The following is a 16208-nucleotide window of genomic DNA, read 5'->3' as shown; positions in this document are numbered from 1 at the left end:
ACAATATCATCCATTGAATAGACATCCATGCCAGGTATTTTTGTTTTTATATATACAAAATTCCCATATAGACAAAATAACAAATGCATTGCAATTATCAGCAACTAAGTTGTCTACTAGTGAAATGTCTTCACTTGATCCCTTACATCCAAGGAGCGTAGAATTAAGTGTTCAAGTAGTTGTCCGGATATCACTCTACTTTCAATCTCTGCGTAGTGTCTGATGGTTTGTAATGGGTTATAATCTGTACCATTATGAATGAGTTAATGATCAAGAACATCAGTCCAGCCAGCCAAATGAGCAGAAAGGTGTTGTATCCCTCAAACTCCAGGTAGTACGCAGTGGCCAACCATATACCCTGAGACAAAAGAAGAAAACATTCCCTAAATACATTTTCCTAAGTATATTGCCTATACAACTTCAATGACAAGTCATTTTATATGATGCAAGCTATAATCTGACACATTATGTATTTTTTTACTAATAATTTTTGAGCTACTGTTTCATTTGATAATATTGGAGCCATTTTGGTTAGTCTGGTAATACTGTATAGAGTAAGTTAGATTGGGTCTCTTTTTGAAGCCCTTTATGTTCATATAATGGGACTATAACCAGGTTTCCATCCAACCTTTTTATGCAAGTAAAGTACGTCGGATAAAAAAATGTCACTACAGACTTGATGGAAACAGCTAATTTTGTCGACAAAACAAAATACGCTAGAGAAAGTGGGATCTTTATTTGTGTCTGTAAAATTCAGTTGTGTAAAGTACTTAAGTAAAAATAATTGAAAGTACTATATAGCTCGTTTTTTTTAGGGGAATCTGTACTTTACTATTTAAATTTTTGACTACTTTTACTTCACTGCATTCCTTAAGAAAATATTGTATTTTTAATCCATACATTTTCCCTGACACCCAAAAGTACTCGTTACATGTTGAATGCTTACCAGTACAGGAAAATGGTCCAATTCACACACTTATCAACAGAACATCCCTGGTCATCCCTACAGCCTCTGATCTGGCGTACTCTAAACACACATGCTTCGTTTGTAAATGATGTTTGAATATTGGAGTGTGCCCCTGGCTAGCCGTAGAAATTATATATATTTTTTTAAATGGTGCCCTCTGGTTTGCTTAAAATAAGGAATGTAATTATTTATACTGTTACTTTGAATACTTAAGTACATTTTAGCAATTACATTTACTTTTGATACTTAAGTATATTTTAAACCAAATACTTTTTGACTTTTACTCAAGTAGAATTTTACTGGGTGACTTTTACTTTACTTGAGACATTTTCTATTAAGGTATCTTTACTTTTACTCAAGTATAACAATTGGGTACTTTTTCCACCACTGGTCAAATTAATTGTGTGAGAAATGGCAGTGGAAAGACTTTTATGTGCAAATATTGATATAATAGCCGTGATATCGAAGTAAACTAGCTCCGACTTGGAAAAATGTTAGTGAACGGAATTAAGTCAGAAACTCTGTCATCTCTGTAGAGAACTTTCCGACCTTAATACATCTGAATTCATGTCCCCCCCCCCATTTTTCCATAATAGCCTCATCTCATTGTGTAGGGCAGGCTATACCCGCACTGTATCTACGAGCTGTTGGCTAGAGCGCACGTCCCAATACCAGAGAGAACATTGGCTATATTACGTAACATTTTTGGTGACAAAACCCTCAGAGTTGAAAATGTGAGAAAAACCCATTTAAATTTCAGTACATGGGAATTTAATGTGAAATGAATGCTTTATGTGCACCACGTCAACACGCACAGCCTTTTATCTGCAACATGTCAATTTGATGGAAACATATCTGGTGGGAAAATGTACATAGTTTTTTTAATTTGGATTTTAGAATATTCACATGAAAATCTGTCGCCAGTTGGACAGAAATCCAGATACAATCAACCAATGATGCTGCACCTACCTGTCCAGCAAACCAGAGAGCCAAGAGTTCTACTCCTTGTTTTGGTGACAGGGTCAGTCGAGGTAGGACGAGAGGAAACAGACATAGATACCACAGGAAGTACTACAACAAAAACAACACAAAACATACCATCAGCATCATAACATTCCCACAAGCTGCATTCCATGGATTTTATGTTACAGTATGCACGCCCTTGGTTTTCAACCAATATAATGCAGCAAAAAAAAGAAAACACTGCACCAGCATGATACAGATTGGGGGAAAGGTCACATTCAACACAACAGATAACACAACACAAGTGTCATAAAATTTAACCTAACATATCCTACCATCCATGTCATATCAGTGTCACAATACCATGTTAATGGGTTTAACTTTACTTAACACCTAGCAACACTTTCAAACATGATACAGATGGAGGAGTGTCATGTTCACCTGGGAAGTGCAGACTTTGTTGAAGGAGACAAAGATGGCGGTGTGGAGGAAGCAGCAGAGGGCCAGGTCTGTGTGGAAGGCCAGGGAGACCAGGAACAGCAGCAGGGCCTGGGGCAGGAAGGCAGCCAGACCCAGGGCCAGGCTCCAGGGGCTGTCTGCAGTCAGGTACAGCATGTAGAAGTAAGGGGAGAAGTTGTGGCGGATGTCCCTCCGCGTCAGGTGGTACAGGTAGGTTTCCTGGAGGAAGTCCCAGCCGTACCTTAGGACAATTGTATTGGTAACATGATTTACCATTAGCAAACAAGCATCAAACACATTACATTTACATTTAAGTCATTTAGCAGACACTCTTATCCAGAGCGACTTACAAATTGGTGCATTCACCTTATGACATCCAGTAGAATAGTCACTTTACAATAGTGCATCTAAATGCACTATGACATAACAGATTTCACAACTGACAATGAAAAGCTTTTCATGGTCAATGACCAACCAATCTTTACTAGGAGCATCGACAACAACTCAAGTATGCATTGGCCCACTGAGCTAGCCCAAACTTACATGTTATAAAACAGGACAGTCAATCCACAGAACATCACTCCGGCCACACCGGCAAACAGAAACAGCTCCTTATTCAATAGCCTGAGGGGAAACCCAAGAGCTCTCCTCCACCACCCCACTCCCCTCTCCTCCGCATTCTGCTTTCTCTGTAGGGATAGGGCAATAGGCAGGGCATAAGTCACCGGGTAAATTTTCATGTGGACGGCCAGGCCGTACAAGATGGCTGCCATGGGGAGCTGCCTCAGCTCCAGGCAGAGCAGTGTGGCCAGAACCAGGGCTGTTAGGACCGACTCGGCGTTGCCTCGGCTGGACACACCGGCCGGTAACGGGTTGAGTAGCCACAGGGAGCAGACACGGCAGGCAGCCTCGCAGCTAAGTCCCCGCTGGCGAAGGATAAGGTAGATCAGGTGGCCTGAGAGCACGTCACACGTGATGAAGAGAAGCTTCCCGAAGACATGGCTGAGGTAGACGTTAGGGGTCAGGATCCATGCTAGTAGAGGGGTGTAGCGGTAGGTGGATCTGTGGTATGGAGACTGGCCCTGCAATGACAGGAGGACAGAATGATGCAGGTTACACGACATGTAAAAAGCACTGTTTGCTAAAGTGTAGCTTTGCAGGAACGCAAACTTATCACCAGCAGGGACTCACAGCTGGTAGGTTCTCTCAAACAAAGCAAAATTCTCTCAAAATTGTCTCAAATAAAGATTTGGGCATGAGTAATAGAACATTGACAGATCCAACCAAAATGTTATCCCATTGATTCTCAAGCCAGTGGATCAAGGATAAAACTATCCAGAAGATACCGACCCTACTGTTACGCTTGTTTACACTGAACTGCATTGTGCTCGCAATGCAATCATGGTTACATTAAGACACCGTGGAGCTGGCGCGAGATATGGGTCAGAAAACGTACATCAATACAGGGATGGGATATGCATCTGTACTCCAAATTTGACCTTTATCCACACTGCTCCATCGAGAAGATTGAAATACTGCTAGTTTCCGGAACACTGCCCTATTTCGAACTCATGCTAGCCAGCTGTAGCCACAGTAGCCATTATGGAATGGCAACATCACGTTGAACAACAAAGGAGCTGATTGGTGTCAGAGGAAGGCCCTGAAAAGATTTGGCATGGGTCCTCAGATCCTCAAAAGGTTCTACAGTTGCACCATCGAGAGCATCCTGACTGGTTGCGTCACTGCCTGGTATGGCAACTGCTCGGCCTCCGACCGTAAGGCACTACATAGGGTTGTGTGTACGGCCCAGCACATCACCTGGGCCAAGCTTCCTGCCATCCAGGACCTCTATACCAGGCGGTGTCAGAGGAAGGCCCTAAAAATTGTCAAGGACTCCAGCCACTCTAGTCATAGACTGTTCTCTCTGCTACCGCACGGCAAGCGGTACCGGAGCGCCAAGTCTAGGTCCAAAAGGCTTCTTAACAGCTTCTACCCCCAAGCCATAAGACTCCTGAACATCTAATCAAATGGCACATTGATTCTGTACCGGTACCCCCTGTATATAGCCACTCTACTGTCATTTTACTGCTGCTCTTTAATTCTTTTTTACTTCACACTTATTTTCTATTTTTTCCTTAACACTTATTTTTCTTAAAACGGCATTGTTGGTTAAGGGCTTGTAAGTAAGCATTTCACTGTAAGGTTGTATTCGGCACATGTGACAAATACAATTTGATTGGCTGACACTGCCATTCCAAAATGGCTGCGGTGGCTACTGCTAGCTAGCATGAGGACGAAAAGGGTTGTTCTCTAAATTCAGATTCAAAATCAGAGACATCCTAGTACTTTGCAAGACAGGAAAAGTAGAAAACAGATCTAATTAAATATTCACGGTTGTTAAGAGAAGCCAAAGTGGCATTTTGAATTTATTTTCTTCCTATGTATTTTGCTCTATCGTTTGAACCGTTTTGGCTATACACTATTATGACCCCATTCCTGAAAGCTAGGACTCTCTGAAATATCGATGTCACAAAAAACAGTTTGGGACTAATTGCGTTCTGACCCCAGTGCAGCTCAGTGTAAACAAGCCTAACGGTAGGTTCGGTATCTTCTGGCAAGGAAAAAACACATTGGAATCAACACCAGGAAGACCAACACATCTCATGGCAGAACTGTCTGACAGGCATGTATATATTTATAATATTTAAGGAAATGGTAACTTACCTGCGTGATGAACTTTGACGCATCTGTAAACACGTGATAATCAACATCAGTGTATTTCACCACCATAGTTCTGTCCTGATAGACGCCAAAACTGACCAAAACAAGTCGTACGAGAAACGACACAGTGAAAAGTACATTTTTATTCATAAGCTTGGACAGGACACGTTCCATGATAGAAGCCATAGCGTTAGTTGTCCAACCTGTTCGACAATAAGTCAGCTAGCAGCTAAGCTAGCTACTGTAATTAACGTTACACTATTGCTAGGTAGGTAATGCAAGGGATAAAGCCATGCCGTGTCATTTTCTTATCATGTAGCTAGCAAGCTGACGTTAGATACATTCACATCTTACTAGATCGCTTGCCCATTTTATCAATTGTATAATACTTTTCACGATTTGACTAGCAATAGAAGTTGCTGCTGCTCCTGTTGTTAACTAGGAAGCGTTTTCTTCTTCGTGTGGCTTTCCCGGCAGACTAAACGTTGTGTTGCTGCCTTTCGTAGTTTGGAGTGCAGATTGCAAATGTTGGTCCCAAAAAGAAAAGGGGAATGGGAAAATCCTAAATTGTACCACCATCTAATCCTGCACCTATACACTATCCCCAAAAACCCAGCACCCCATCCCGCTACTTTGGCTCTAAACGATCCTACACTAGGCTGTCGGCCTGGGAGGATGGCACCACCTCTCAAAACGCCCTGTAGATCTAGAGTAAAATCTCTCACCCAAAATATTTCTCTGCTGCTGCAACTACCACATCTATTTTATGTGATTTCCGCTGCATCAGTGCAGTGCAGTTGATCACCATGGCTATAAACGCAATAAATCCAACCTTACTAAAACACATCCTCTCTGGATCTCTCTCTTCAGGCCTACTCACTGGGGGACTCCCGGCTCACCCTTGCGCTATCCTCTAATCTCTTCACTGCCTCAGCATAGAAACTTTCAGCCCCACTCGAATTTTGGCAATCTCAACCTGTCTCACAGGGCACTTCGGATCCCCAACTGTATGGGTACAGACACAGTGTTTTCTCTACCCCCAACTGTACACTCCCTCTGACTATGCCCATCTGCATATTTATCACATCACGGGATCTCAATTCTACACACTGCTGCAACATGTCCGAATCCTTGGCATCTAAAACTCCGTTGCGTTTTCGGAACATAGGCCCTCAGCATAGAAATATAGCAGTAAATCAAATATAACCTAATATGAATTTATCAGCTAGAAACTCTGTGTCAAAGCTTAACAAGACAGACGGTATTCTCATTTATGTCTCAACAAACGGCGGGTGTCACAAACACCAGGAATATTATTTATAATTTGATTTTTTATAATTTTACACTCAATCCTACCCCACTAATCACCGATTTGAGCGGTGCCCTGTTCTGGAGAGCAAAACCACGTGACTCGAAGAGCCCGATTCATCAAGGCGGAGGATGCACAAAAAAATCTAAACAATTCTACTTCTCGAAACTTTCACAGATGTAACCATTCTCAGTTTGTGTCAAGCTGGGTAAAGGACAATGGGTAAGGATAATTTATGTGTCAGCCAAAAAGCAGGAATCCACTCTTTCCAAAAATCTCATTCCCACTGGAATTCTGTCTATGCTTAGTTAGCTCCATTCCGTTTGATTTTTATCCTGAACAATTCCCCAGTCCTTAACAATTACAAGCTTATCTGTATTACTGTTCTGTACTTTGTCATATATTTGTAGGTTTTATGTGGACCCCAAGAAGACTAGCGGCTGCATGAGCAGTAGCTAATGGGGATCCTAATAAACTAAACGAAATACCATGAAAATATGCAGTGATACTCAGTAATGTTTGGGGCAAATACAACACATAACACTTTGTATTCAGAACAAAAAAGTGAATTGCTTTGCCACATTTTTTTCAGTATTACTTCAGTGCCTTGTTGCAAACAGGATGCATGTTTTGAAATATTTGTATTCTGTACAGGCTTCCCTTTCATTCTGTCAATTCGGTTAGTATTGTGGAGTATCTACGTCATTGATCGTTCCTCTGTCTTCTCCTATCACAGCCATTAAACTCAGTAATGGTTTTAAATCACCGTTGGCCTCATGGTGAAATCCCTGAGTGGTTTCCTTCCTCTCCGGTAACTGAGTTAGGAAGGACGCCTGTATCATTGTAATGACTGGGTGTATTGATACACCATCCAAAGTTTAATGAATAACTTCACCATGCTCAAAGGGACATTCAGTGTTAGCTTAAATTTTTTTATTTTTATCAATAGGTGCCCTTATTTGCGAGGCATTGGAAAACCTCCCTGGTCTTTGTGGTTAAATCTGTGTTTGAAATTCACTGCTCGACTGAGGGACCTTACAGATAATTGTATGTGTGGGATACAGAGATAACTGACAAAGAGGGGCTGTTTTGAAGCTACCCCACTGGTGTAAAACATATTTTGGAAGATATAAAAATGCATTTTGTGTATATATTTGTTTTTGCCACATTTATTATATTACAGACATCGTCATTTTAAAATGTGAGCTAAACATACAAACATGTAGTATATTTTTTTAAAAAATTAGTTACTGTCCCCCCTACAACAAATACTTAAAGTACATGTAATTTTGTCCTCTAAACATTTAATTGAAATGCTTTAGAATTCCATTCATTCCTAGAGGACTGTTTCTTCTGGGGAGTGCCAATATGGCCGACCAGTGGCTCTAAAGCCTCTCATTGGTCAATACATAGCATTAGCAATCCAGGGTTTATATACATCATTGATTAAGACACCAGTGCATGTGCACACACAGGAAATGACACACACACACCCACACACTTATCATATCTTTATTTCCTGTAAACTTTCATATAGTTGCTTAATTTGAAAAAAACAAAAAAAACACCAGTATAGTTTCAGAAGACTAGGAGAGTTCATTATCAGAACACAAAATAAAAATATGTTTGAGGATAATTGCACTTCAGTGTGTTGAAGTAGGTGGAAAGTAGAGAAACATTGATCATGATAAGGCACAATGTGTTGTTCGTAACATCAGGCCTGGAAGAAATGTATTAAACCTAATTTCATCACAAATACACTTGACTCTTCAATTCTTTGGTAAGGCATTGACCTCAAAGCATATACTCAAGCACACAGATGGGGTATTGATGTAGCTGCTGCAGTATATACTATTAAAAGCCCTTCCTCCCTCCACATGGAATGTTCCATTTCCTACATAGCCCCTAAGGGGAGCAGTAGCGACCGTAGAACAGAATGCTCTGGGTGGGGTTGTGGCGGATGAAGAAGAGGAAGGGGTGGTCGGCGACAAATGTGGGCGTCCTCATGGCACAGCGCATCATCATGATGGCGGCCGTGGCGCCCGCTGCCTCTGTTCCCTCCTCGTTGACCTCCACGAAGGCCTTGTGAATCACCTTGGACAGCACCAGGTCGTTGTCGGGCGACATGCCCGAGAAGTCGCTTTTGCAGTGGTCGAAGGCGTCCGTCATGCCCATGCTGGCCAGCAAGTCCTTCAGGTCCAGGCTCTCCTCCAGCTTGAACTTAGGCAGACCCACCTGAACCTCCACAGTGTCCATCATGTCAGGCCTGGTCCACTCCACAAGGTTCTTGTAAGTCAGCTCCTTCTCCAGCTGCGTTGTGTGTGTGGGAGGGGCAAGGGGAAAAGGTTGAGACATTGACACGTATTTCAGTGTGAGCTAACCCTAAAACAAGCTTTCTAATTGAAGTTAACTTTATACTCCATGTGTATTGTGTTGGCCACAAAACCCATCTTGTTGAATGTAAAGGTGAGTCCTACCTTCTTCAGGCCAGTGGTGTCATCCTCCATCTCATTAGGTAGCATGATGAGCATGCTCAGTTCGTTCCCTACGTAGGGCAGCTCCAGAATCTGGCAGTTGGCCTCTGGGATGAAGGTCAGGGGGAACTTGGCCTTCTGATGCATCATTTTCACTGGCTTACTCTCCTTCTGTAGTCAATGAAAGGAAGGTAGGGAGTCACCAAATATTTTGTTAACAGTTGCCTTCTTGTGTGTAATTTGTGACTACAAGGCATTTTCACCATTGTAGTAAAGGTTACTCACCGTTACTCATGAAAGTGAAGCAAGCTAGAACATTACTCTCACAACAGACTCAGAGAAGGGATGACTGGAACCGACTACAGCAACAGTTCAGTGGAAGTCAGATCTTTTCTTTAGAAGCGCTACTCTAAAGTGGTGTAACTACACATTCATTGTGCAAACGGACACATCAGAGAAAAATAAGTGAAAAGCCACTCCTCAGATCTTGTCGGGAATTCGTTCTATACGTCAAGCCGGTTGGGTAAACACTACCTTGTTTAATTTGAACAGGGCATCGCTGGTGCTGCTCTCTTTGAACTTCTTCTCCCAGTTGCCCTTGAAGTAGATGGCGTTCACCAACACTAGTCTGGTCAGTTGGTCGACAACCCCCTCCGCCAATAGGTTCTTGATTTTCTCTACAAAATACAGAGGCCATAGAAATGACAGAGGTGATGGTAACATTGTAATAAGGTGTAGTTACATAACAAACGGATACATCATGGACACCTAATGGATTTAAAATCCATATGAACACAATGTAAGTGATCAATTCATTCTCAATCCAGTCCCCTTTGATTTTTACACTGAATTTGAGAATATTAATACTATTGTGCACATGGAGACAGCTTGCGGCATCTAACCACCTGCGGTCTGCTTCTCCACCCAGGCATTAATGTTCTGCCGGGCAGCCTCCGCATTGGACTTGAAGTCCACAGCCTCCAGTTCGGCATTGTAGTGCTTCTTGGTGTCGCCGAGGAACGTCTGTCACATTTACCAGAGACACAAAAATCAACAGTCAATATCCTTGCTTTATCAAACCCTAAGTACCTAAAATAATAGTGTATAGTCTACAATGATGTACAGTATAATTGTTTGTACAGTATAATGATAGCATTTTACAGGATACTCTATCCATGATCTTTTTTGTTGACAACTCTCTTCGTCATAAGGCTATGTTCCAACGTGTAATGAAATGCATAATGACCTTTAACCTAACACACTGATTCATTAGTGTCAATTCAGATTGAGCAAAAATATCTAAATCTTAGACACACACTTTCTCCACCCACTGTGTAAACAATGGGGCTTTACCTCAACAAACTGGTAAGACTGCTCGCCGTACAGGCGATTGGCCAGGCTCAGTGCGTACGGGGCTCCCTTCTTGTTCAGTTCACTCATGAGTTTGTTGAAGCCGACATGGACGCTATCTGTAGCTTTGTGGAGGTGCAGGGACTGCAGACAGGATTAAAAAAATAACATTTATAAAATGTGACATTGTGTTAGAATCGTCCTGTGGCATCCATGACATGCAAACCCAGAGCCGAAACACGACTCCTACGTTGTTCGGCTAGCAAACAAACCCGCCATTGTTTACTGTATTCATCCACCACATCACCAAATAAAGAAATGTTTTCAGGAAAAAGTGCCAACATTAAAATGCATCGAAACAGCATAACTTGTCATTTTGACATTTGGTGGTTGGACATGACCAGCACAGATTACGTTCATGTTGCTCGCAAAGCGGATAAGGAATTCTTTGTTTGTGTGTGAGTGTGACCAGACTTTCCTGTTTATATTTCCGTTTTCAGACGGCAGCTTATCAAGAGTTATGAAGAATATAGACAAAAGAAAAGAAAGAATATGCTTGTGTTTCCTCAAGTCCCAAATGTGACTACTACACTGTGTACATAGGCTATAAGATGATTTGTGTACGAGGCTTATATCCCTTCACAGAAGTACTGTAAATAAACCACAAAGACAACAGAAAATACAGACCCCACAACAAGGCTATCCAAACCTTTTCCTGGAGAGCATTGTGCTGTAGGTTTTCGCTTCAACTAAAGATGAGCTTAATCAAGTTAGATACATCTGGGGATAGAGCGAAAACCTACTAGAGAGTAGCGCTCCAGGAACAGGGTTGAAGAGCCCTGCCCAACACCAATAGTAGTACCTTGTTCCCACCAAATGGCTACCTCACCAACAGCCCAATGTTATCTGGAAACAAGCGCTCTTTGAACCCCCTGGGTTACCCATTCCTTATTATATACTTCTATTAGCACCTTCAGAGCCAGCGGAAGCTGGGGCTTTTGTACTTGCTGGAGTAGTCCTGGGTCAGCCTTTTCAGATTTGTCCGCTTTGACAAAGCAGAGGACCTAGTGGACGTCAGTATGACAATTGGTTATCATTTTTGAACAGCATAGATGTGGGCAGTGGGTGGAATACAACACTGTGTGTGTGTGCGTGTGGCTGGCGAGCTGTGTAGGTTCCAGAAATAATCCTTCAAAACATAATGTAGGGTGGTAAATTAAGGCCGTTGAGTCCTTAACAGGTAAAGAAATTGAGACTACCCCTATCGTATTTGTTCTGTGAAGATTGCTCAATTTTTTTTTATATCCTTTATTTAACTAGGCGAGCCGGATTGCTCAATAGGAAGGTATGCATTCTTGTCCCACCCTAGATTCGCCCTTTTTATGACTTCAACTTGACATTGCTGCTATTTCATCACTACCTACATGTTCAGTATATTGCAGAAAAGCTTTATCACATTGGACAATACATTCCATGGTTATTATAATAAATCTGCTGGCTGACAGCTAAATGGAGGTTGTACAAATTAGACTTAGTCCACTCTTATGTATTATCTAAACTGTCAGGGCCTCGCCCCCTGATTATTGACTGTACGTTTGTTTATCCCATGTGTAACTCTGTGTTGTCGCACTGCTTGGCTTTATCTTGGCAGGTCACAGTTGTAAATGAGAACTTGTTCTCAACTGGCCTACCTGGTTAAATAAAATAAAAATATTTTTTAAAATCCCATGACACCATAAACTCTTATCTGGCACCTACATGTCTACTAGCTGTACACAGATAATGGGAACCGAGAGACTGATAAGAGGGATTACTTTATTGCTCTCCAACAATAGGGCTGTACTCAAATAAAGCCTCATCTGCTGACTAAAAGGAAGCCTTCTGTGAATTGTCATGGACAGGCTACCAATTTGTCAGCCACACCCTTTCCTATTCATCTCAGAAAACCCCCGTGAAAAACCTTTCCAGTGTAAGGGAGAAGCTATAGTCAATTTAGGTGGAGAACTGTTAAATAAATGACCCTGTGCATGTGACTACATATAAAAAAATCCAATCTAGCCTTGATGCAAGTTTACATTAGACAGGGTAATGACAAAAAGTAAAGGCTACATTATCCAACCTTTGTCGATAGTGACTAGTCCATCAAACTATTTTATGAAATATATCTGTATTCATTCCGGTACCACTGTGCTGTCCGTGCATACTAAACAGGCTAATCAACATACGTATAGTTGCATAAGAGATTCATGTGTGAGAGTAAGATGATTATGTTTGAGTGTATCTGTTTTTGGATGGACGGGATCCCCGAAAATGGTTTACACTGACTCACCTCTGACATCTGGGTAGCAGTGTTCCCTCTGGCTCCCAGGGACACCATGGCCAGGGCAGAGGAGATGCTTAGAGGGGAGTAGAAGACATTGCCTGTTTTGTTGACCTCTGTGATCTTCTTGAATAGCTCCAGAGAGAAATTGGTGTTGGCCACAGACACTGATGCCATTGTAACAGGTGGGAAAGGCAGGCTGGCAGAGCTTTGGAAGAAAGGTTAAGAAGTTAGTGTCCGTGGGCACTGGGTTTTAAACTTCATTGTAACAGAGCAGTCATATACAGTAGCCTATATACAATGACATGCAATTATCGCGAGCGCTATCTTGGGCTAATGCGAAAGACTAAGTAGGCTAAAGAACATAGAATTAATGTAGTCTAGCTAGCAGTCTGATTAATCAGGCTGTGTAATACACAATTAATTGGTATATACATCCTGAAACAAATGCCTGCAAAATGTTGTAAATGTACCTTACAAGCCAGAATGTTGAATAAAGTTACATTTAAACGTACTCTTAACAATTACTCGTGTATTACAGCCTGATTAAATCTTGAGTATGTACATCTTGAGTATGTACATCTTGAGTATGTATATCAGTGGTGTGCGGTTGTTTTGTTCGCCCGCAATTGCTAACAACCCATCCGCAACCGCCCGACTACACACAGTGTACAAAACAATAGGAACACTTTCCTAATATTGACTTGCACCCCCCCTTTTTTCCCTCAGAACAGCCTCAATTCATTGGGGCATGGACAACAAGGTGTCAAGAGTTCCACAGGGATGCTGGCCCATGTTGACTCCAATGCTTCCCACAGTGTCAAGTTGGCTGGATGCCCTTTGGGCGGTGGACCATTCTTGATACACACAGGAAACTGTTGAACATGGAAAAACCCAGCAGCGTTGCAGTTCTTGACACACTCAAACCGGTGTGCCTGGCACCTACTACCATACCTCGTTGAAAGGCACTTAAATCTTTTGTCTTGCCCATTCACCCTCTGAATGGCACACATCTCAATTGTATCAAGGCATACAAATCCTTCTTCAACCTGCCCCCCTCCATCTACACTGATTTAAAGTGGATTGAACAGGTGACATCAATAAGAGATCATAGCTTTCACCTGACTTTACCTGGTTAGTGTTATGGAAAGATCAGTTTTTCCTAATGTTTTGTACAGACAGTATTTGATAAAGTGAAAATCTGAGGCCCACAACCGACCCTAACCCGTTTATAGAAAATGCGCTGTCGGCTACAGTCAGACGCCGGAACGATTTCTTGACAGGGGATGCAGTTTCTTTTTGTCTGAGTTAGATATGTTTCTGCTTATAATTTTCAGCATTTTGGTAGGCTATTTATTAGTCAACTTGTCTAATATTATTATATACTTGCAGCTTATTTTGGTCATTAAATTAATAGCCTATTTGTTGCCCTAAAAAACGAAACCTTTGCTCACCAGAATATTATAAATCGACATTATCAAAGTTCTCTAATCTGCTTCTTTTACAGGGCAAAGACATTTAAGGATTGGTGAGAAAATGACATCGCTAATGTTCTCTGGGTGTCACTGAGTAGACTGAAACCCCATGTCATTGATCCACAATCCAGAGGTAAGGCTGTAGAGTTAAATAAGTATGACGCCAATGCAATTCTGAAGTATAATACATCCAGTGTAAATTCACTTAGCATGATCTATTCAATTATGGCATAATTCTACTCTTTGTATTCATTTGCATCACTGTCAATGACATACTTTTATTTTGAAGGCTAACCCGCAAAACCCACTATTCTATTGTGGCTAATCCTTATTGTGGCTAGCTTCACATAGATGGGTCCGACCATCATTAATCAAATAAGAATTGTTTTAGAAATGAGGGTTATTTTAGATGATGAAACCTAACTATAGTTGGCTAGCTAACTATAGCTTCTGCAACAGATTGTCGTTTTGCTATGTTTTTGGGAAGAACATTGTTTGCATCCATGAGCTAGCTAGCTTTTTTAATGACCAGCACTTTAGGTGCGCGAGACAACTTTACCAGCATCACAGCATACGGAGCGATGAATCGTTGGACATATGAAAAACGAGTGATAGTGTAATCAACGTGTAATAACTACGTAATTTAATGACACGTTAAATTATGTGACGTACAGTCATATTCAGGTCCTGATTGGTCAACAAGCTTATTTGACACGCAAAGACCCATCCGTGTTCTTGGCTTCTGCCTGCCTCTGGAGGCTCGTCAAGCGTCACACCCTCATACCGAGTCTCCGACCACATTTTCGGATCAAGCATAAATGTGCTCTTACGCACTTATGCCAGATATAAATTGCACAATAATTGCACAATAATTATACATTTATGGATTTTATAAGGTAGGCTAATGTTTTGTCTTTATTCAACCCGGCCGCGGAGTGAATATAAGCTCAGGGACTGTGGGTAGAGTCAACATAACAGTACATCATTTCGGAGGGCTGGCGTAATAAAGAGTTTGCGTTGCCACTAGCCAGGCAAAATTAATCAGCTATCTAGTTAGCCAGCTACATTGATTAGAATTATCAATGTCCTGTCCTCTTTGATGTTACATTTATGGTGATAGCCAAGCAAACAATAATCCTTATGCTAAATAAGGATCACCAATTTAAAAAAAAGAGTATAGTAATCGCAACCAACCTGCAAATCCGTCTATCAGAATGGCAACAGGGTTAACAATAAATTAGTCAGTGCCTTTAGATTGAGAAAATATTGTATCGCAGCTACTCACCAATTAATGTTTATTTGTCAATGTCAGGTAGTTCTCTTTCTCTCTACAGCCAGGTGACTTCAGTGGGTGGTTTGCTACAGACAAGTTTCAGCTAACCATCTGAAATATGTAATATACAAGACAGACACGCCCTGTGTGTGTGTGTGTGGGGGGGAGTCACTAGTTACCACAGCCAGTCATTAACCCCACCTATTTCTACCATTTCTCTTCTTAAAAACGAATTTTGAACCTAACCTCAACGATAACCACACTTGATACCCGTATGCCAGACCTTAAATTAATACCAAAAAGCAAATTTTTGTTTTCATGAATTTTTACAATATAGTTAATTCTGACTATGGCTGTGGTAAATAGTGTAAACCCCCTGGTGGGCTGTAAAGTGCTCTTCCGCATACCGCACTCTTCCGCATCAGCTGACTACTACGGCAATCAAGTGGATAAAACTGTACTGAAGTTCAAAGTACAAACAAAGTACATGTAAAAAAAGGAGAGTAGGAACTAATTACAACAGACAAATAAACAAGACTGTTTGGGCATTTTGTATTTATTGCTGTTATTTCCAGGAAAACATATCAACAATTTGCATAAAATCCAAATTCGTTCTAGAAATATTTGACCTTTCCAGTACACTAAAATGTAGATATCAAAGAATACAGTAAACATACACCTTAAGGTAACAGTGAGTGTACCCTCTACAGTACAGCATTTTAACCATATATGTTCAACATGTACAACTGGCAGGTTCATATATACAATTGTCCTCCGAGCTCACATGGTTCTTCAAATCATCCAGCCGATTAATGTAAAGTGGTCCACACATTTTCTTTCCTGTGTTCATGTCCAAGTTTGCCTCAATATTTTAAGTAATTGTAAGAAAGTTCTGCT

The 16208-nt window shown here is 41.3% G+C and overlaps 2 protein-coding genes across 6 annotated transcripts; both read right to left on the bottom strand.

Annotated features, from left to right (window-relative positions):
- Nucleotides 1–28: 28 nt before the first annotated feature.
- Nucleotides 29–6485, bottom strand: pigm (phosphatidylinositol glycan anchor biosynthesis, class M). 4 transcript variants are annotated; one of them, XM_035757576.1, is made up of 6 exons: nt 6467–6485; nt 5114–5204; nt 2933–3471; nt 2372–2630; nt 1937–2038; nt 29–358 (listed from the first exon to the last, which is right to left on the bottom strand). In XM_035757576.1, the coding sequence occupies exons 2-6, from the start codon at nt 5177–5179 to the stop codon at nt 191–193; spliced, it is 1134 nt and encodes a 377-aa protein (XP_035613469.1). In that variant the 5' UTR covers nt 5180–5204; nt 6467–6485; the 3' UTR covers nt 29–190. The 4 variants fall into 4 exon arrangements, with proteins under 4 accessions (XP_035613469.1, XP_035613446.1, XP_035613462.1 ...); XM_035757553.2 differs by lacking the exon at nt 6467–6485 and adding an exon at nt 5836–6370; XM_035757569.2 differs by lacking the exon at nt 6467–6485 and adding an exon at nt 5991–6366.
- A 1430-nt stretch (nt 6486–7915) lies between these two features.
- LOC118371886 (leukocyte elastase inhibitor-like) lies at nt 7916–15691 on the bottom strand. Of its 2 annotated transcripts, XM_035757533.2 has the most exons (8): nt 15324–15691; nt 12573–12771; nt 11215–11307; nt 10247–10387; nt 9799–9916; nt 9428–9570; nt 8897–9064; nt 7916–8729 (listed from the first exon to the last, which is right to left on the bottom strand). In XM_035757533.2, the coding sequence occupies exons 2-8, from the start codon at nt 12738–12740 to the stop codon at nt 8325–8327; spliced, it is 1236 nt and encodes a 411-aa protein (XP_035613426.1). In that variant the 5' UTR covers nt 12741–12771; nt 15324–15691; the 3' UTR covers nt 7916–8324. The 2 variants fall into 2 exon arrangements, with proteins under 2 accessions (XP_035613426.1, XP_035613432.1); XM_035757539.2 differs by lacking the exon at nt 11215–11307 and having other exon boundaries at nt 15324–15690.
- Between the last annotated feature and the right edge of the window lie 517 nt (nt 15692–16208).

Source organism: Oncorhynchus keta, chromosome 4 (assembly GCF_023373465.1).
Source record: "Oncorhynchus keta strain PuntledgeMale-10-30-2019 chromosome 4, Oket_V2, whole genome shotgun sequence".
Classification (NCBI taxonomy): domain Eukaryota; kingdom Metazoa; phylum Chordata; class Actinopteri; order Salmoniformes; family Salmonidae; genus Oncorhynchus; species Oncorhynchus keta.
Note: the sequence above shows the minus strand (reverse complement) of the source record. Positions and strands in the feature narration are given on the sequence as shown.

What these genes read in the sequence shown, in the direction of transcription:
- pigm (XM_035757553.2), bottom strand. Translation starts at nt 5,957, where the DNA reads ATGTGTTTTAGTAAGGTTGGATTTATTGCGTTTATAGCCATGGTGATC. An exon ending in CGTCAAAGTTCATCACGCAG is followed by an intron (nt 3,472 to 5,113) that starts GTAAGTTACCAT and finishes CTGTCATTGCAG; the next exon opens with GGCCAGTCTCCATACCACAG. An exon ending in ACAAAGTCTGCACTTCCCAG is followed by an intron (nt 2,039 to 2,371) that starts GTGAACATGACA and finishes TTTTTGTTGTAG; the next exon opens with TACTTCCTGTGGTATCTATG.
- LOC118371886 (XM_035757533.2), bottom strand. Translation starts at nt 12,740, where the DNA reads ATGGCATCAGTGTCTGTGGCCAACACCAATTTCTCTCTGGAGCTATTC. An exon ending in CTGCTACCCAGATGTCAGAG is followed by an intron (nt 11,308 to 12,572) that starts GTGAGTCAGTGT and finishes GACGTCCACTAG; the next exon opens with GTCCTCTGCTTTGTCAAAGC. An exon ending in AGTCTTACCAGTTTGTTGAG is followed by an intron (nt 9,917 to 10,246) that starts GTAAAGCCCCAT and finishes TAAATGTGACAG; the next exon opens with ACGTTCCTCGGCGACACCAA.